The 21097-nt window shown below is 45.8% G+C and overlaps 1 protein-coding gene across 1 annotated transcript; it reads left to right on the forward strand.

The window, feature by feature from the left end:
* The first annotated feature begins 5178 nt into the window (after positions 1-5178).
* On the forward strand, positions 5179-20488 carry TRIM65 (tripartite motif containing 65). The gene is made up of 6 exons (XM_056848353.1): positions 5179-5622; positions 8360-8455; positions 8751-8984; positions 12025-12190; positions 14811-14891; positions 19860-20488. The coding sequence occupies exons 1-6, from the start codon at positions 5179-5181 to the stop codon at positions 20486-20488; spliced, it is 1650 nt and encodes a 549-aa protein (XP_056704331.1).
* The last annotated feature ends 609 nt before the right edge of the window (positions 20489-21097 follow it).

Raw genomic sequence — 21097 nt, forward strand, 5'->3', positions numbered from 1 at the left:
AGTCTTCCTTACGGTGAAGAAGCCTAGCTGTACTAACAGACCCAGGCCTATTCAGGACCTGAATGTCCGCCCTACATCCTGAGGATTCAAATACCGTTCGTAATTTGCTGCCAGCAAAGCAGTCTGCTTTATGCCCTCGACGGTTGAGCTGTTTCAGCAAAATACTTCCATCTGAATTGGATCAGATGATAGGTGAAATCTTGCTGAGCATTCGGTCACTGCTGAAATGCTGGACTGTGTGTTCTCTTTAAAGTGTTGAATAAATATACTTTTAAAAACCATGTTTGAAGCAGGCTTGCTTTGGAGGGCTTGAGGAGGGGGACAACGACGACAACAGTCCAGCAGTCTCTAAATGGTAGGGGCTATTCCTGTAACTCTAATGCAGGGTTCCCCAACATGGTACCTGTGAGAGCCAGCGTGGTGGAGTGGTTAAGAGCGGAGGACTCTAGTCTGGAGAACCGGGTTTGATTCCCCGCTCATCCACATGAGTGGCAAACTAATCTGGTGAACCGGGTTGGTTTCCCCACTACTCTACATGAATCCTGATGGGTGACCTTGGGTTAGTCACAGTTCTCTCCAAACTCTCTCAGCCCCACCTACCCCACAAGCTGTCTGTTGTGGGGAGAGGAAGGTGATTGTAAGCTGATTGAGACTCCTTAGATAGAGAAAATCAAGGTATAAAAACCAACTCTTTCTTCTATGATACCCACTGGGCGTTTTTAGAATGATCATCATTATCATCCTTTATTTGTACCCTGCCCTCTCCTGACGAACTAGGCTCAAGGGGGCTAATAACAGGTGAGTATACATAACAACAGGTGAGTATACATAATATAAATGCAAATTAAAACAATCTAAACCATCCCTAATTAATACATCTCATACTGATGGCACCCAGACTACTCCATCTTAGGATATTATAAAAGGTGGCTGTGTGTAAGTGCCAACCAACTGATGTCACTCAAACTGTGGGGGGAGGGAGAGACTGGAGATGGACAAACACGGGGACAGGGAAAACACAACCAGGAAAAAAAGGGGAGGAAAGAAGGGCCAATAGGAAAGGAATACGGGGGTAAGGAGGCCAGGCTCTCGAAGTAATACCATCGCTGCCCTTAACCATAAGCCTGGCAGAACATCTGTCTTGCAGGCCCGGCAGAATGGAGTTAGATCCCACAGGGCCCGGGTCTCATTGGACAGAGAGTTCCACCAGGCTGGGGCCAGGGCCAAAAAAGCCCTGGCTCTGGCTGAGGACAGCAGGATAGTTTTAGGGCAAGGGATTACCAAAAGATTAGTTCCAACCAAGCGCAATGTAATGGTCTCTGAGAAAGTGGGTGGGACTGGACGGGGCTGTGGCTGAGCAGGGCTTCTGGTTGGTAACTGGAGGTCTGAGTGGCTGTGCAGATTTAAAATAATGTTGCTTTGGTGGCTGCTGACACCTCAGCGTTTGTTTTATTCCCTCTCACACTCTGTCCTATTGTATTTTTAAAAAGTACTTCCAATGAGCCCTGACCTGGATAGCCCAGGCTAGCCTGATCTCAGAAACTAAGCAGGGTCAGCCCTGGTTAGTATTTGGATGGGAGACCACCAAGGAATACCAGGGTTGCTGTGCAGAGGAAGGCACTGGCAAACCACCTCTGTTAGTCTCTTGCCGTGAAAACCCCAAAAAGGGGTCGCCATAAGTCGGCTGCGACTTGAAGGCACTTCACACACACACTTCTCATGTGCCCTGCTCTTGGGTTTCCTCTGCTTGTGCGGTTGGCTCTGCCTCGTGCGGTGGCCGTTTTGTGGTTGCGCCCACAAACCTGGTCCAAATTCCAGAGGCGCCCAGAGGCTCTAAAAGGTTGGGGACCCTTGCTCTAATGGCTAAGCAGAAATGGTTAGTGTTCCCCCCCCCCCCCAGCATATGTAGGCCACTGGCACTTTGGCATCTTGAAGAACTGGCTTATCAGCTGCATGAGCTTACATAGGCCATGCCCTAACTTCATGAAAGTAATGAAATGGGCAGCAACCCTGGACTTCCTTGGCGGTCTCCCATCCAAATACTAACCAAGGCTGACCCTGCTTAGCTTCCGAGATCTGATGAGATCAGGCTAGCCTGGGCCATCCAGGTCAGGGCACCACTGGAAATAGGATAGCTAAAATGGCATCTCTACAACTGCTTACATCTGATTGGCAGAGGGCCGCTCTTGTCATTGTGAATATCTTGTGAGCTTCTTTGGAGCGTCTGGTTGACCCCAAAATTAGAAGAATTACCTGTGAAATAACAGTGGAAGTATACTCGGTGTTGTGTTTCAGAGTGAATCTGTGTATCTTTGACAGGACTGTTCTCTTTGTTCTCTGTCTTTGACAGAACTGCCTCAAAACATGAGGTATCCCAGTTGAATGAGATGGCATAATAGGGGGAAGGGGTTTCAGAATGAAAAGCATACAGTAGAGCAAAATCTCCCATAGCTGTGGAGAGGACTTCAATGCGTTTGCAGAGTACTCTTGCCTCGTGAATGAAATGGACTTGCTTAAAGTGTATTTAACACATTTGTATCCTACAGTCAGTTAAAAAAAAAAAAATCCCTAGGTGGCTTACAACAAATAAAAGCACACGATCAAACAAGATGAAAACATCAGTAGTATATAACTTGTTCTGGCTCTTCAGTAGAGGGGGGGCTGTTCTCTCTTCTCTTTCTGCAAAAAGGCTGGTTCTTAATGGACTGGAGTAGGGGAGGTCAGTTGCTCTTAAAGTTGCTAATCCAGTTGAGGGTTGCCAACTCCAGGCTGGGAAATTCCTGAAGATTTGAGGGTGGCGCCTTGGGAAGGAAAGGTCCTCTGCAGGGTATAATGCCGTCGGCTCCGCCCTCCAAAGTGGCTATTGTCTCCAGGAGAATTGATCTCTGTAGTCTGGAGATCTGTTGAAACTCTGGGAGGTCTCCAGGCCCCACCTGGAGGTTTGGAACTCAAAGCAGTACAAGCGGACAGAACGCCCTATAAGGCAACTTCTATCATGCAGTAAGGGGACTCCAATACACAAAATTAAGATGCTGTTAAAAGTGTATTTAGAGAATAAGAACCCCCCACGGGGTAATTGAAAAAGCAATTCTCCATAGAGAGCAACTCAGACAAAAAGCCCTTTTACAAAACCAGGCACAAGTGCTCACAATAAATAGAAAAACATATAATACATCCAACAGGTAAGTGTATCAAACAGTCACGGAAAAGAGTCTAAAGGTGCAATGGGTTCCCGGGGATCTTCCCATTTCATAGATTTTTTCAAGCTTCGAGTTAATCCGTAGACCGAGGAACAACCATTTTAGGCATAAGGAATATATCCTTCAATAGACCATGGAGGTTGGCAACTATTTGTGTCTAATTTGTGTCTAAGTGATTCTGCAGTTAGTAGCTGGTTGTACTTAATCTGCTCTTGTGTTGACTCTGCTAGTTTTACTTAGTGTGTGTGTCAATAGAATCTGCTTCGTTGTGAATCCAGCCTTGTGTGTGCATGTGGGTGTGTCAGTTGTGAGATGAAGAAGACAACAAAGAAGAGTTGGTTTTTATATGATGACTTCCTCTACCACTTAAGGGAAGACTCAAACCGGCTTACAATCACCTTCCCTTCCCCTCCCCACAACAGACACCCTGTGAGGTAGGTGGGGCTGAGAGAGTGTGACTAGCCCAAGGTCACCCAGCTGGCTTAATGTGGAGGAGTGGGGAAACAAATCCAGTTCACCAGATTAGCCTCCGCCGCTCACGTGGAGGAGTGGGGAATCAAAGCCGGTTCTCCAGATCAGAGTCCACGCCTCCAAACCACCGCTCTTAACCACTACACCATGCTGGCTCTCAATATGAGCAAGAGTCCGGTAGCACCGTAAAGACTAACAAAATTTCTGGCAGGGTATGAGCTTTCATGAGCCACAGCTCACTTCTTCAGATGCAGCTAGAATGGGATACAGCTAGTTGTGATATATGTTATTGTTAACGTGTACAAGTGCTCTGTTCTCTTTCAAAAGCCTTTAAACATGGGGCGGAATTCCCCATGGCTTCTGCTGTTTGTTCTATATATATTGTTTTGTGATATATATATATATATATATATATATATATATATATATATATATATATATATATATCACAAAACAAACAAATACAGTAAAATTAATATATAAAAAAATACAAAAAGAAAATACAAAAGAGTATCTTTATATACTAATTGTTACATTCATGATTGTGTGTGTGTTAAGTGCCGTCAAGTCGTTTCCGACTCATGGCGACCCTATGAATGAAAGTCCTCCAAAATGTCCTATCTCTGACAGCCTTGCTCAGATCTTGCAAATTGAAGGCTGTGGCTTCCTTTATTGAGTCAATCCATCTCTTGTTGGGTCTTCCTCTTTTCCTGCTGCCCTCAACTTTTCCCATCATGACGGTCTTTTCCATTCATGATTACTAAATTATAAAATCCAAAAAGATACCCCTTCGCCCTCCACCCACCATTAAAAAAGTGACCCGTCACCCGACTTCCGAAGAAGTGTCTAAACAGTTTTTATAATGAAATACTTATTAACAATATAATATAAAAATGTTAAAACTAGTTTCTATAACTCGGTAAGTAAAATAGTAAAATCCATTTTTGCCGGTTTATCCCAATATGTGGCAGCCTTTACCCATGTTTTTTTAAACTCTTCCATATCCTTTCCATGGAGGAATTCCGTTGGTTGGGCCATCCTCATATACATCCATAATGTCTCTCTCCAGTCCGCAATTGGTTTATTCGCTTCCTTCCAAACTTTAGCTGTCACAATTCTTGCAGCAGCAACGCTATATTGGCAAATAACCCTGTCATTATTACTCATATTTTTGGGGGGAATTCCCAATTAACAAAATACAGGCTTCCTTTTTGCTCTACCATTAATCCAATTATTAGTTTCCCTAAGTACTTTTTTTTCCCAAGCTGACCCTGCTTAGCTTCTGAGATCTGATGAGATCAGGCTAGCCTGGGCCATCCAGGTCAGGGCTTCTGCTGTTTGTTCTTGGCAGGAGGCGATTGAGTAACACAAGCGATGCCTATTATGTTTGGCAGTGGGCCCTTCTTTTGGTGCCCAGCCACTCCTCCTGGAGAGACGTCACAGCCGTGCCGCCCTCTTGCCTCGGTTTCATTTTCTTTTCCTCTCTGCTGCAGCTGCTTTAGGCAGGATGGCTTCCCCGGGCTCTCCGAAGCTGGAAGACAAGCTAGGCTGCTGCATTTGTTTAGAGATGTTTGCCACTCCTGTGACTGCCCCCTGCGGGCACAGTTTCTGCGAGAAGTGCATCAGCAGTCACTGGGACCAAGAGGGACAGTGGCCTGTGGGCCAGCATGGCTACACCTGCCCCGAATGCCGGAAAAGCTTCCCAGAGAGGCCTCAGCTCGGCAAGAACGTCCAGCTTGACAGCCTTGTAGAAGTGGTCCGGTTGGGACAACTGCGGGGCCCTGGGCCGCAGAAGGACGCGGTGGCTTGCGAAAGGCGGTGCCCGAGGCACGGGCGGCCGCTGGAGCTCTACTGCAAGACTGAGAAGCAGTTTATCTGCTGCGTGTGCACGGTGAAGACCTGCCAGAACCACCAGAAGGTTCTGCTTGAAGAGGAGCGCAAGATCAAGGAGGTGAGCCACGGATTGGCCTGCAAAACCTTTCGAAAAGTAGCCCCGCGGGCAGGGTTGCCAGGGCCCTCTTCGCCACTGGCGGGAGGTTTTTTGGGCAGAGCCTAAGGAAGGCGGGGTTTGGGGAGGGACTTCAACACCGTAGAGTCCAATGGCCAAGGTGGTCATTTTCTCTAGGGGAACTGATCTCAGTCGGCTGGAGATCAATTGTAATAGCGGGAGATCTCCAGCTAGCACCTGAAGATTAGGAAAACAGTACAGGGGCAACAGTCATGTACAAAAAGGTGCAATTTATATAAGCTGCTGAAGTGAAAACATGTACAATATTGTACTCAACAAGGTAACCACGCAACAAACTAACAATCAATATGTACAATATATACAGCAAGGAGCCACAATAATTTTCCAAAAGTCTGAACAGAGTAACAGTAGCAATCCAGTTTCTGTGTACAAAATTTCATTAGAAGCCACAATCTTCCATAGGAGTTTCTGTGTACAAATTTCATAAGAAGCCACGCATGATGCTGCATTATGTGATGTACTTTGCTGACATCTTCTTGTAACCTGATTTATGCTTACCCTCCGTGGGATGGTATCAAGTTTGTGTATGACAGCACACTTTTTGGAAGCAATATTTGAAGGAGTGAAGAAGGATTCCATATTGTCGTGAATCTGAAACGGCCGTATCCTATGGAAGATTGTGGCTTCTTATGAAATGTTGTACACAGAAACTGGATTGCTACTGTTACTCTGTTGAGACTTTTGGAAAATTATTGTGGCTCCTTGCTATATACATTGTACATATTGTTAGTTTGTTGTGTGGTTACCTTGTTGAGTACAATATTGTACATGTTTTCACTTCAGTGGCTTATATAAATTGCACCTTTTTGTACATGACTGTTGCCCCTGTACTGTTTTCCTAACCTATTTGGTATTAGTATAGAGGTGCTTTTTTCTTCTCCAGTACCTGAAGATTGGCAACCCTACACATGGGGCACCACACCAACATAATTTGCAGCCTTGATCTATGGAGAGTTAAATGTACTTAGTCCTTGCATGTGAACAAAATGTTAGTTTCCCAGCCCATTCTTGTTTTACTTGTCCACGGCTTAGTGGGAAGGGCAATCTTCTAGGGCTTCTGGTTCAAAATTAAACACCATATGTTACTCTAGCCACTTAGAACATCTAGGTCTGGAATTTGGATGGCTTTGCACACTCCCAATTGCCACAAGACACATGCATCCTGAGTTTCCCATCTTTCTGCCCAACAGTGCCATAGAACCATCCTAGGTAGACCTCGGTGAACACGTGAACACATGAAGCTGCCTTATACTGAATCAGACCCTTGGTCCATCAAAGTCAGTATTGTCTACTCCAGGGGTGGGGAACCTTTTTTCTGCCAAGGGCTATTTGGATATTTATAACATCATTTGCGGGCCTTACAAAATTATTAACTTAAAAATTAGCCGACCAAGCCCCAAGCAGGCAGCTGCCCCAGATAACGCCCCCCCCCCCGGCACGGGCAAGCAGGCAGGCATCCAACCGGTGGCGCACTCGCCCACCTGGTGGCACAGGATGGTCTGTTGCACTAGCTGGGCATAGCTGTCCAGTCGCATGCTGGAGTTACTCCTGCTCTGCATGGTCAGGGCCAGATTCTACAGACGGCTCCTGGATCGCCAGTCTTAGATCCTTCTGAGCTAGAGATCTGCCAGGACCCACAAAGGGCCAGACCAAATGATTTCGAGGGCCTTATACAGCCCCCAGGCCTGACATTCCCCACCCCTGGTCTACTCAGACCAGCAGCGGCTCTCCAGGGTCTCAGGCAGGGGTCTTTCACATCACCTACCTGCCTAATCCCTTTAACTGGAGATGCCGGGGATTGAACCTGGGACCTTCTGCATTCCAAACAGATGCTGTACCACTGAGCCATTGTTCGGTTAGAGTTCTCCTCCTCCATGCTATATGTACCTTTTTGGAACAGTGGGATTAAAAGACCAACTAGAAACAGGATAATTTCTCCTACAGGTGCATACTTTAAGATTGCCCTATTTTGTCTGGGCAGGGAAAGAGCTTTACATATTGAGCACTATGTCACATAGACATTCCCTTTAAATGTGTAGGGGGGCTTTCTGCTCTCCATGGAGGGGGAAAACCAACAGTGGTCAATGTATGACATAATAATATTGCTTCTTGCTGGGACTGCCAACTATAGATTGGAAATTTCCAAGAGATTTGGAGGTGGAGGCTGGGATTTGGAGGAGGGGAGCTCAGTAGGCCTGTGACATTCTCTCCTGTGATGTCACATCCAGATCAAAGCTCACCTCCAACTCCTCCCCTTCCCATGAGATCACTTCATCCCACCTCATGTCACTTCCCCTGCTTCTTACATCATTCTGTGTGCATGTATTCTTCATGTCATACCAACCCTTTGATCCTAAATATCTGCTGGTGTGACTGGCCTGCTACTCAGTTCTGTTCCACTCAACCTAAAAAAAATCTCTCACAATATTCTTCAGGTTTTTCTCAGGGTTAAGAAGAAAAATCTGCTCTGAAAATCCATAGGAGGTTACCAGCCAACAATGATCTCATCTACCTCTCAATCCCCAACTGGTTTCTGGCCTTTAGTGTTTTTACAAGTGACAATCCTTCTGGAAATATCCTCTTCCTAGGCGATGTAGAGGGTCATAGAATTACATGCAAGAGAATAAAATACTTGAAACTTTTGGGGGCTCTTTGGCAGGAGAATTTAAAGGACACACTGGAGAAAACTGAGAAGACAGAAAAGGAAATCAAAGAAGAAATCCAGAAGCTGGAGAAACAGACAGCTGGCGTTAAGGTAGGTAGTCCATAGATATCACCCCAAGGGAACAAGTACTTTCTCCCCATCCTTTACCTCCCTGGTAGAAATTGCAACTGCTAAATGAGCAAGTGGCTCGATTATTTTTCTTCCTCTTTAATAGCTCATGGCTGCAGTGCAAAGATTGCCTTCTCTTATTTTGCATTCTGCCCTGGGGTGTTTTTTCCCCCTGTCAGAGAGAAACATGGAACCCATCCTTCAGAATGAAGACTAATGTAGGAAACAGCCGTGGACATTTTAATATATAACCCCCCCCCCTTTCATTATCATGCAGGATTCCTCGGAGACGTTAAAATCAGGGGTTTTGCAAAAGTTTGCCCAGCTCACCGAAGCCCTGAAGGAATGGCAGAGGAAGGTGCTGGAGAGAATTGAAACGGAGCAGGCCGCTGTGCTAAGCCAAGTGCAAGAGAGCTGGGATCAGCTGCAGCACCAGCAGGCTGCTGTTAATGAGCACAACAAGAAGGCCCGGGAGCTGCTAGCCTGTACTGATGACATGGCGTTTCTGGAGGTATCTGTGTCCTCACGATAGATGTGTTGCCAGTTAGCATGCAGCCCCTCTGCCTGAGCTAGATGACAGGAATCCCCCTTTCCGGATGTTCTCATTCCATCCTGCTCCATTGAAGAAGGGCTGTATAAAGCCACGGTCATACTCAAATCAGCATATTGTGCAGTCCCACACATTCTCAAGATGGCAGGACCCAACAGCGAAACCCTTCTGCTACAGTTGATGGGGGAAGATTTTAGTCAATGGGCAACTCATGTTCATAGAGGAGAGGGCTATTCATGGCTACTAGTAAAAATGGATACTAGTCATGATGCATACCTATTCTCTCTAGTATCAGAGAAGCGTGTCTATTATATTAGGTGCTGTGGAACACAGGCAGGACAATGCTGCTGCAGTCGTCTTGTTTGTGGGCTTCCTAGAGGCACCTGGTCGGCCACTGTGTGAACAGACTGCAGGACTTAATGGGCCTTGGTCTGATCCAACATGGCCTTTCTTATGTTCTTATTTCATATCTTCTGTGTGGCTAGGGATGAGTTTTCAGCAGTCATGATTACATAGCTTGCAGGATTCTGTGATGAGGGAACTTATCCCAGATGCTAGGGGCCAACAACAGGGCACGCCCATCACCATAATGGGTTGAATCATATATTTGTCACTCCATTGACACCAATGTGTTCATCCAGTGTGAGGTGCTTTCCAATGGCACCAGACATGCTTGCTCCCACACAAGAGTGCCTTGTGCCTGAGGAATGCACCAACAGGGTCAAAGCATCGGCTGTAACACCGTGTCCTGCTTCTGAACTTCCTGATAGAGCTGGGTGGCTGCTGTTTGAGATGTAAAGCTGGGCTACGTGAGAGTCATTCCTATTCAGCCAGGCAATTCTTATGGTTCAGTTATTTCAGCTGGTCAGCTTTTCAAAGCCTTAGTGTTTGATAATAAACTACTCTGCACTGGTGTATATTTCAAGTATCAAGAGCCAGTGTGGTATAGTGATTGAGCGGTGGTTTGGAGCAGTGGACTCTGATGTGGAAAACCGGGTTTGATTCCCCACTCCTAAATTTGTTTCTCCACTCCTACACATGAAGCCAGCTGGGTGACCTTGGGCTGGTCACACTCTCTCTGCCCCACCTACCTCACAGGGTGTCTGTTGTGGGGAGGGGAAGGGGAGGTGATTGCAAAAGCCTGTTTGATTCTTCCTTAAGTGGTAGAGAAAGTCAGCATATAAAAACCAACTTTTCTTCTTCTGTCAAAAAACGTCACCGTCCTATCTGTTTCCCTGTTCCTGAAACTCATTGGCTTCTCTAGGTGTAAAAGTGTTGTACAAAGCATCTCCCTTAGTCATTTACTAAAACTGGCAACTTGCACTTACAAACTCTTACTCCAGAGGATTATCAGCATGCTGGGGTTTTGTTTCCATACTTAAGCATGGTGCAACCACAATGTTGTTCAGAGGCAATTCCAGATTCATAGGTGGCCTTACTCAATTGGAAGTCATGTTTTCCAACCCTTTCATACAGAATTCGAGAGGGGAACAATTAAGGGTTTTTCGAGATCCCACTGTATTTGTGTAGTAACTAGACCGCAGCTGTATGTTTGACATAGAGTATATACCATGTTCTGCTGAGATTGGAAAAAGGTTTTGAGTCATGCGGACTCTCGACAAGGAGTATTTCTTGCTTTGTCAGCTAGGGGAAAAAAGGATTAGCTGAGAACTAGCGGTTAGCAAGTGAGGCAGCTGAAACTCCAGGAGAGGGTTTACTGTGAGTCATCCACCATGTCAAAGAGGGCGGCTGAAGGGGAGGCTCCTATCTGGGACCTGCCGTACCAATGAGTAAACCTGAGAGGGCACCCATACCTGCACCTCCTAGGGGAAAACATTTGTGGCAGAGAGGGAAGTGAATGCGTGCTGTTGTCTTTTACTGTTATTGAGTTTTTCCCCATGACGAACAGTGATAGGTTAGTAGTAATGCTATAACATACCTCTCCATCAACCTGTGCAGATGTGATGAACACAGTCTGGTTTTTTTGTTTTGTTTTTAAATAGAGAGCATTTTTGAACATTTGTTGGATTTAATGTTACCATTGTATAGCTGTCTGCATCCCTGTCTAGGGTCACAGGAGGTCTCCATTTACCATACAGACATATACTGTTCTCTCTAAGGAAGGCAGAGGAAAACTATATGACATTCCTATCCAACTCTAGCTTTCTTATGGAGGAAAATAGGGAAGAATTAATATTAAATTCCTATCCAACTTTATCCTTCTTATGGAGGAAAACAGGGAAGAATTAATATTAAATGCCTAAAGTCTTGCTTAGGAGCCCCGTGGCGCAGTGGTAAGCTGGAGTACTGCAGTCAAAAGCTCTGCTCATGACCTGAGTACGATCCCGACAGAAGTTGGTTTCAGGTAGCTGGCTCAAGGTTGACTCAGCCTTCCATCCTTCCGAGGTCGGTAAACTGAGTACCCAGCTTGCTGGGGGTTAAGTGTAGATTACTGGGGAAGGCACTGGCAAACCACCCCATAAAACAAAGTCTGCCTAGTAAATGTTGGGATGTGCCGTCACCCCATGGGTCTGGAATGACCCAGTGCTTGCACAGGGGACTACCTTTACCTTTAAAGTCTTGCTAGGCACAGTACCACTTGAAATCAGCAAGAAACGAGCAAGCAAGCAAATGTTCTGTTAACAGTCCAACAAAGAAAGCTTGTACCTCTTTACCTGTGTGTGAAAAGTAAAAAAAGACTGACTTTCGGAATAAATCCCTACATGAGAAACTTGCATTTGTTCATGTGAATTCAGGTTCGGAGCCACAGAGGGGAAAGAGGGTTGTCTACAAGGAATAGGGATCAGCTGATGTAACCATGACAGGGGAGCAGGAGGACACGGTGAAGGAGGGCCCATCAGAGCCTGAATCCTAGATCAGGAAGAGGAGGGGAAGATGACAGACTAACAGGTTGCAGAATCCACTGCATTTAGATTAGGTCATCTCTGTTTTCATAGATCACCAAACTTTGTGGATTAATTTTTTAAAAAATTTCTTGTAGGAATTTCTGTTCCTCCCTGCTCTTGGCAACTTGGAATTTCCTCCAGCTCTTGAATTTGATTTGGCTGGCATTGTGGACTCAATCACGAAATTCTTCAATGAGCTCTCCCGGGTTTGTCACGAAGCTTTGTCCAATTCCTTGGATCAAGAAGTAGCTGACACAGAGTGTAATTATTGTTTTTGTTTCTTTGTAGTGCAGAGTTCGAGGGTAGCATTAGAAGGGTCAGGTATTCAGTGGCTTACTGGAGCTTTTATTGATGTTGTATTGATGATGTCTAACGTCGACATATTTGTAGGGTGGAATAAAAGGGCAATGACAGTGTTCACTTTGAAAACAGATTGTTAGAAATGAGTCCCAAAATAGATTTATTTAGAAAATATACATGCCATCCCTCCAGAGAGTTGTTTGAGGTGGCCCATGAAATAAAAACAAATACAATAAAACCATAAAAACAACCATCATAAAATTGTCAATATTAAATCAAGCCATAAGAAGAAGAAGAGCTGGGTTTTATACCCTGCTTTTCTCTACCTTTAAGGAGTCTCAAAGCAGCTTACAATCATCTTCCCTTCCCCACAACAGTCACCTTGTGAGGTAGGTGGGGCTGAGAGAGTTCTGAGAGAACTATGACTAGCCCAAGGTCACCCAACAGGCTTCATGTGGAGGAGTGGGAACACCAACCTGGTTCACCAGATTAGAGTCCACTGCTCATGTAATAACAGTGTGAAGTAGCAGTTGAGAGCCAGTGTGGTATAATGGTTAGATTAGCGAACTGGACTCTGGCAGACCCACATTCAAATCCCTGCTCTGCCATGGAAACTCGCTGGGTGATCTTGGGCCAATCCTGTTCCTGTTTCAAAATCTGAGCACCAACGTGACCCAAAGCACCTTGGCAAAACTAATAAAAACAACAGACCCACGAACACTTAAAACCAGGGATATTTTTAACATATGCTTGTCTAATTCTAAGGGCACAAAATATAAACTTTACCATAGACAACGTAAGACACCTATCATTACCAGCCAAAAGATATGGTAGATGAAAATCATGTGAACAGCAAGGGAACCTGCTCGATAAAGGCAATATTCATTTAGCTCTTATAGACGAATACAGTAACAACTAAATACAAAATGAGGTAAAGTTTCAATTTCAACTCTACCACAAGGGCAGAGTCTGCAGGCCTTACCTTAAAATGGGCAGCATATCTCAAGAATTGAAAGTAAACTAATGAGGCAATAATTAGACAGCAAGTTAAATGGTCCCTTCTTATGGACAGGGACGATTACGGCTTTACACCACATGTCTGGAACTTTTCTTGAATTATCAATGGCAGTGAATACAACTGCTAAAACAGGAGCCCACCAATCATACACTCTCAGTCTAACCTGCCTCGCAGTGCTGTTGTGAGGATAAAATGGTGGCAAGGAGAACAGCGTAAGTGGCTGATTCCCCACTGGAGAAAAAGGCGTAGTGTAAATAAAGTAAATAAATATATCTATAAAACAACTCTCTGACTAGAAGCAGACCGTAAAAACAGCTAAAAGATGGCCATTCAATTAAAAGCCTGAGCGAAGAGAAATGGTTTGACTTGCCATCTGAAGGACACAATAGCATAGGAGCCAGGTGAGCCTCAAGGGGGAAGGTATTCCAAAGGTGAGATGCCACCACTGAAAAGGCCCTGGCTGTTCTTGCCATCCACCTCACCTGTGCAGGCAGGGACACAGAAAACAGGACTTGAGAAAGACAATCTTAACTGTGGGGGCTGGACACTGCAGGAGAAGGGGGTCAGTCGAATGCCAGACTCATACAACATCCACAAGACTTCATCCCGTAATCATCTACCTTCTAGGTTTTCCTCTGCATTGATGCAGTCTTTCAAACTTAACATGATACAATTGTTTTGGGGAAATTTCAGTCAAAGTTCCTTTGCCGCCACCTCCATGATACCAGAAAACTTTTTTTAAATGGGCACTCGCTAGATCACTGCAGTGCAGTAATGTTACAACCATCTGTTACCATGATCTGCCGATTCCTCTGCATTTCGAGCTTTCATTTTTAAAGAAAAAGTCTCTACTCCTTTTTGCTGCGGAAATATAAGGGGAAAGGAACTCGCTTTATACCTCTGCAATGAAAAGGGCTTTTAAAATAAAAGCTGGAAATTCAAGCGGATTATGACAACAGACTGATATAACATTATTGTGCTGTAGCAATCTGGTAGTTGCTCTTTTTGAAAGCCCTCTGGTGGTGGCTGTAGGGGGCGGAAACAAGGAAAGAGCAAAGAAAACTGTTGCGTGGATGCTCCATTGCCACAGGAAATGCCTCTTAGGTTTGCAGTGGAAACAAACGACACACACACGCAGCCCCTGTAATCAGTCCACTGTGCATGAGCCTTTCATGGAGGCATCTCTATTTAAATCTGAACATATGTTTTGTATACCAAGTCACAGTATTAGTGCATCTAGATTCTCGCACTGTGTTGTCTATTCTGACTGGCAGGATCCCTGGCAGAAATGGGTCTTTTCTGAAACTTACTCAGATAATTTACCTGGAGATGCCATTGTGCTGAATCTGGAACTTTCAGCATGCAACGCATGTGCTGTACTGTTGAGTCATGGCCACTCCCCAGATGCTTTCCCAACCAAATGTGTAATGGTACCCCTCCCCTAATGAGGCTTCCACACACATTGCTGAGTCTTGACATGTCCACTATTTGAAAAATGCCAATGTTTTATTTCTTCCTGCTGTTTAGTTTCCTCTTTTTTCTTTTTGGTCTCTTGTTCTTCAGCCTCAGTGGAAGCAAAGGCAGTCCTTGTGAGAGCTGCACAATGTCTTCCAGAGAATGAACTAAGAATACGTCTTTTAAAAGGTAAGGGACTTTCTGGGCTGCTCTAGGGCCACGAGTGTATTGATATATCCAGAGCTCCTTCTGGTCCTCACACTGCATTTATTTGGACAGTGAATCTCTTATTCGGCAGACTGGTTCCATCAATGTGCTCACTCAAGCAGTCTATTCAACATGGACAATGTTAACTTGTACCATAGGAACTACAAACTTGTACAAACTGTGGCTTCCCTTTCAGGAGAGAAAATCCCATCCATCCATTCTCCACCTCTGGATGCTGCACGCTTGCAAGCGTTTGTAGCTCCCACGTTACCAGGAGCAGACTGGGAGGTGAAAATGGCCCTGGAAAAAGCCAACCAGGCCCATTCCTGCTGTGCTACAAGCCAGCACTGCAGGGCCACTCAGCACAGTGAGGCTGACAATGGGCATTGGCTCACCCCTCATCCCCTCCCCAAGTGGAAGCATTGCAAGAGGAGACAGTAGGTGAACTGACACCAACTGCCATGGCTGATAAGAACATAAGAAAGGCCATGCTGGATCAGACCAAGGTCCATCAAGTCCAGCAGTCTGCTCACACAGTGGCCAACCAGGTGCCTCTAGGAAGCCCCCAAACAAGACGACGGCAGCAGCAGCAGCAGCATCCTGCCTGCGTTCCAAAGCTCCTAATGTAATAGGCATGGTCCTCTGATCCTGGAGAGAATAGTATCCTGCATCATGACTAGTATCCATTTTTACTAGTAGCCATGAATACCCCTCTCCTCCATGAACATGTCCACTCCCCTCACAAAGCCTTCCAATTTGGCAGCCATCACCACCTCCTGGGGCAGGGAGTTCCACAATTTAACGATGCGTTGTGTGAAGAAAGCCTTCCTTTTATCTGTTTTGAATCTGTCACCCTCCAGCTTCAGCAGATGACCCTGTGTTCTGGTATTATGAGGGAGAAAAGCTTCTCCCTGTCCCTGATGAGGGGTTTTGAGGCAAGCAGCCCCTGAGGCTCAGGCAGAGTTGCTAGGCCTGGGCTGTAAGCTTTCCTGTAAGTTAAATGGCCAGTCTGCCCCTGCACGTTAGATTGATCATTTGGGTAAATAGCTTGGCTGAACACTTTTTTAGTGCAAGTTACTGCTAGCTTTTGTCAGAACTAGACCAGTCAGAGGGGTAATTCCATCCTTGTTCACACCCGCTCATGTAGTTATCCTTTTCCCTGGATATGAAATTTTCCAAGCGGCCTCTTTTGTATGAGATGATGGCATAAACTGAAAAATGAAAGCAAATTTACACACTTGATCGTGTGCACATTCACTTGGAGTGAAGTCTGACTATGTTCAGTAGGACTGTTACTCCCAAGTAAGTGCACACAAGACTGTCAGAACCTCTGACAGTCAGAAAATGCATGCGTAATCAAAGCAAAGCCCCGAATTAGTTGGCGGGGTGACCGTGAGGAAACAGCCGTGCATAAATGGCCTCTGAGAAATTGCTCCGGACCCTCTTTTTGAAAGATGCAGGAGGCTGCAATTGTAGGGGGCTGGGGAATCAGCAATCCCTTTGTACAAATGAAAATGCATTCTGTTCATGCTATGGGATCTTTGGATTACAGTCCCGGTTGTGAAATACAGGACGCCTGGATCAAGCTCCTTTTGCTTTGGAACATTTGAGACAATTGTCATGGTTCTTGCAACTGTTTTCCTCTCAGGCTTACAATCCATTAAACTTTGGTGGAGGGGTGGCTCATGAACGCAGTCCTTTAGTTGTAGGGAGCTTCCTCTCTGAGGTGAATTGGAAGTCTAATGCAACATTGCAGTGTGCTGGGTTTGGGCAATGAATCAGAATCCTAGATCATTGGTTCTTGTAGGTTATCCGGGCTGTGTGACCGTCGTCTTGGTATTTTCTTTCCTGACGTTTCGCCAGCAGCTGTGGCAGGCATCGTCAGAGGAGTAACACTGAAGGACAGTGTCTTTCAGTGTTACTCCTCTGAAGATGCCTGCCACAGCTGCTGGCGAAATGTCAGGAAAGAAAATACCAAGACCACGGTCACACAGCCCGGAAAACCTACAAGAACCAATGAACTCTGACCGTGAAAGCCTTCGACAATATTCAGAATCCTAGAATTGGAAGGACCAGCAAGGTCATCTGGTCCAACCCCCTGCACAATGCAGGAAATTCACAACTACCTCCCCGCTCACACCCCCAGTGACCTTAGGCAGATCCATGCCCAGAAGAAGGCCAAGATGTCCTCCCTCTCATGATCTGCCTAAGGTCATTGAATCAGCATTGCTGACAGACTGCTTAAAAACCTTCAGGGAAGGAGAGCTCACCACCTCCCGAGGAAGCCTGTTCCCCTGAGGACCCGCTCTGTTAGAAAGTTCTTCCTAATGTAGACGGAAACTCTTTTGATTTAATTTCAACCCGTTGGTTCTGGTCCGACCTTCAGGGGCAACAGAAAACAGCTCAGCACCATCCTCTAAATGACAGCCCTTCAAGTACTTGAAGATGGTTATCATATCACCTCTCAGTCTTCTCCTCTTCAGGCTGAACATACCCAGCTCCTTCAACCTTTCCTCAAAGGACTTGGTCTCCAGACCCCTCACCATCTTTGTTGTTGCTTGCTATCAAGATTTTATTTGAACTCCTGTGGGCTAGACTTTCAATCTGTCCTCTTGGGTTTCTAAACCGAACCTAAATTGTTCACTGGGTTTTCATTTACTGTGCATGTATGCATTCTTTACATAGTGGAAGAAAACTTGAGAGCCATCAGCTTGTGGGTAATTTTTGCCCAAAGTTGCCTCACACAGATTCGCCACACCAGATTAATTTGATTTTTTTTCCTTTTTATTACACCCGCTTTTTAAAAGGAGTTTTCTTGCACTTAACTTAGCCTGGCTGCTCCAAGTCAAGAATACAAGAAGCTCTTAAAGCAGATACTCATTTAATTAAAATGGATGCAATTTTCCCACTAAAACATCTGAGGCTCCTCCTGCTCTCTGATGTGGGTGGAACATTATCAAAGCAGAAAGCACTCTATAATGGTGACTGCTGAAAATGACAGTAAATGTTTTCAGTAACTATGGACAACAACCAATGAATAAAGGACATTCTTATGTATATGTTTGCATGCATGCACATTCTCTTCCTCTGCTTGAGCTTCTGCTTACTATCCTTATTTAGGCAGAAAGCTGGCCAAGGGAGAGCTGAACTACTGGTACCTGTTGGCACCCTTCATAGGCAACCTGGCACGGAACAAATTTCTATGTGGCAGTTGTGAGCTTTGCAACTCTGGGACTTTGAACAAGGCAGGACTTCAAGCTGCCAAAATTTGCTCCCAGGGAAATAGATAGCATCCCTTTCTTATTTGTGGAGGGTTATTTTTCCACCAAACCCATATTCCAGTCTAACAAGGAACACACTATAGAGTTTCATCCCTATTGCCTTGGCTGAATATCTTGCAACCCCACAATGTTAGCGGTTGTTTCATAATGCCACCCCCTCTGAGTTGACGGAATGAGAGCACACTCTCACCTCTTCAGCTACTGCCTAATAGGAAAAGGGAAGGAGGAGAATGAGTTGGTTTTTGTATGCTGACTTTCTCTATCACTTAAGGAAGAATCAAACCAGCATACAATCACCTTCCCTTCCCCATAACAGACACCCTATGAGGTAGGTGGGGCTGAGAGAGCTCTAAGAGAGCTGTGAATGGCCCAAGGTCACCCAGCTGGCTTCATGTGTAGAAGTAGGGAATCCAACCCAGTTCACCAGATTAGCGTCCGCCACTCGTGGAAGAGCAGGGAATCAAACCCGGTTCTCCAGATTAGAGTCCACCGCTCCAAACCACTGCTCTTAACCACTGGCTCTAATTTGTAGAGGCTATTTCAGTAAATCCAAGTAGTAGAAGAAGAGTTGGTTTTTATATGCCGACTTTCTCTACCACTTAAGGAAGAATCAAACTGGCTTACAATCGCCTTCCCTTCTCCACGGCAGACATCCTTGTGAGAGGTAGGTGGGGCTGAGATACTTCGGAGAGAATTGTGACTAGCCCAAGGTCACCCAGCAGGCTTCATGTGGAGGATTGGGGAAATCAAACCCAGTTCACCTGATTAGAATCAGCTGCTCATGTGGAGGAGTGGGGAATCAAACCCGGTTCTCCAGATGAGTCCACCGCTCTTAACCACTACACCACGCTGTGCTCAGTGTGCTGAAGAGGCCCGTGCTGGCAAGTACTTGCATTGTAAAAGGGAGAGAAAAACCTGGCAAGACTCTAAAAACAAATGGCAGGAGGTGCGGTGCACTCAGGAGGGCAGCAAGGGGCCAGAGCTAGCCGCCCTTGTTAAGCCTTATTGGAGGCAGCTGCTTCCGAACGGCTGCTCCTGCAGACACACGTGCAGTTCCTCTGAAGCACCTCCTACACTGAGGAGGCAGAAGGCAGGGATGGGCTCTTAGCTTCGGGTGAGGGACAGCTGCTGCTTGGTTCCAGCGTCCAAAGAAAGGGGATGGTTGCTCCCAGAGCACCTTCCAAGCCCACAGATCTGAGAGTCTCTGAGTGACCGAGCTAAGGATGCATGTCTGTGATGCACCTGCAAGGGGTGAGCTAGTCAGTCTGTTGGTAGAAAGAAACCTGAAGCTGTCCCATGCAAGACCCTTTGGATACGGTCCCCAAGACTCAAGCCAGCCAATGCCAGAAAACACATGAGCCAGCACCATGGTGCTGCTAAGTGCCCCACTGGGAATCACTTAGAATATGAATTTTGTGGAAGGGAAATTTTTCTGTACTAAAGTCGCTATGTCTCCTTTTGAAGACTGCAACCTTGTATTTTTGGCTCTTTAGTGCTGTGCACCAACCTTGCAATTCTCTTCTGCCATCCTGAAGTAATCCTTTTTTCAGTGTACTTGCCATGAGGACCGTGTCCTTGAGGTGGGATGGGGAGAGGGGGGTAGAGGGATTTTCAGGAAACAAAAGGCTAAATACTGTGTGTTTCCCCCCCCCAACTGATATTTCTGCAGATCATCGGAATTTGACCTTCGACCCTGCCACTGCTAACAAATATCTGCAACTGTCTGACCAGTACCGGAAGGCCAAACACACTCAAGGCTTTCACAGTACACTGCCCAATGACCCACAGAAGTTTGAGCCGTGGCAGATCCTGTGTGCTCAGCAGTTCACCCAGGGCAGTAACTACTGGGAGGTCAAGCTGTCCGGCCAGTCTGTCATTGTTGGCGTTGCTTACAAGAGAATCCCGAGGAAGAAATGGGCTGGTCGCACATTCACCATTGGGCTAGATAAGCTCTCCTGGGGGCTGCATGTTCAGGAAGATTGTTATTTGGCCTACCACAGTGGTGATTTTATGAAGATAAAAAAGCCCTTGTGCAAATTAATTGGAGTCAAGTTGGACTATGACCAAGGAGTCCTGTCCTTCTATGGCATAGAGGACCATATGAAACTCCTCCATTCTTTCCATGCTATCTTTACAGAGCCCCTTTGCCCAATTTTTTGGCTTTGTGAAGGCACAGCAGTTACCCTTTGCCAAAAGAGCCAAGGCCAGGTTGTAGCTGATGGCATGCTTCCTGGCTCACAAGCAGTTGCTGGCGCTGTGGAGCAACCAGGAGATGGGCAGGTAGCTCTGGACGACTGAGGGTGAGTCTCTTCAGTTGTCAGCATTCCTCTCGAAGAAGAGCTAAGGCTGCAGAGGGCGAGTGTGAAAAACAGATGATGATATAAGCCCTTACCTTATCTTCCCAACTGGAAATGTGGCTGGAAAACAAAAGGCTTAATAGTTAGCTAAGCAGTGCAGGACAGAGCTTATGCACCCACTACTCAGTGCACAATCTGGTTTTCTGAGAATCTCAAGTTGCATTAAGGAGGATCCAGAAGAAAACAACAGACCGCGAAGCATCAGGGAACTGCAGTAAGGAGGTTTTGATCCCAGCCCAGCTAACCACCATTGTAGCGGGGACTTCCGTGGCTTGAGATGGTAGAAAGTAATTGGCACATTATTGACGGGGAACAGGCTTCAGAACAAATTAACGGTCAGGGTAGGTTAAAGTTCTCAAGCTTAGCCTTACACCATCATCTAGATTCTGTGCTGTATACACTGAATACATTCCCATACTGTTACTTGGACTGCAGATTTTAGAGAGGGTATCTTTTCCCTTCTTCTCTGCATGTAAGTTAGCAGGGGAGGAGTATTGTTGTGACTATTCTCTTCAGGGATCTAGGGTTGGCACTGAAACCTCACTGTTTT

This window comes from Euleptes europaea, chromosome 1 (genome assembly GCF_029931775.1).
Source record: "Euleptes europaea isolate rEulEur1 chromosome 1, rEulEur1.hap1, whole genome shotgun sequence".
Classification (NCBI taxonomy): Eukaryota; Metazoa; Chordata; class Lepidosauria; order Squamata; family Sphaerodactylidae; genus Euleptes; species Euleptes europaea.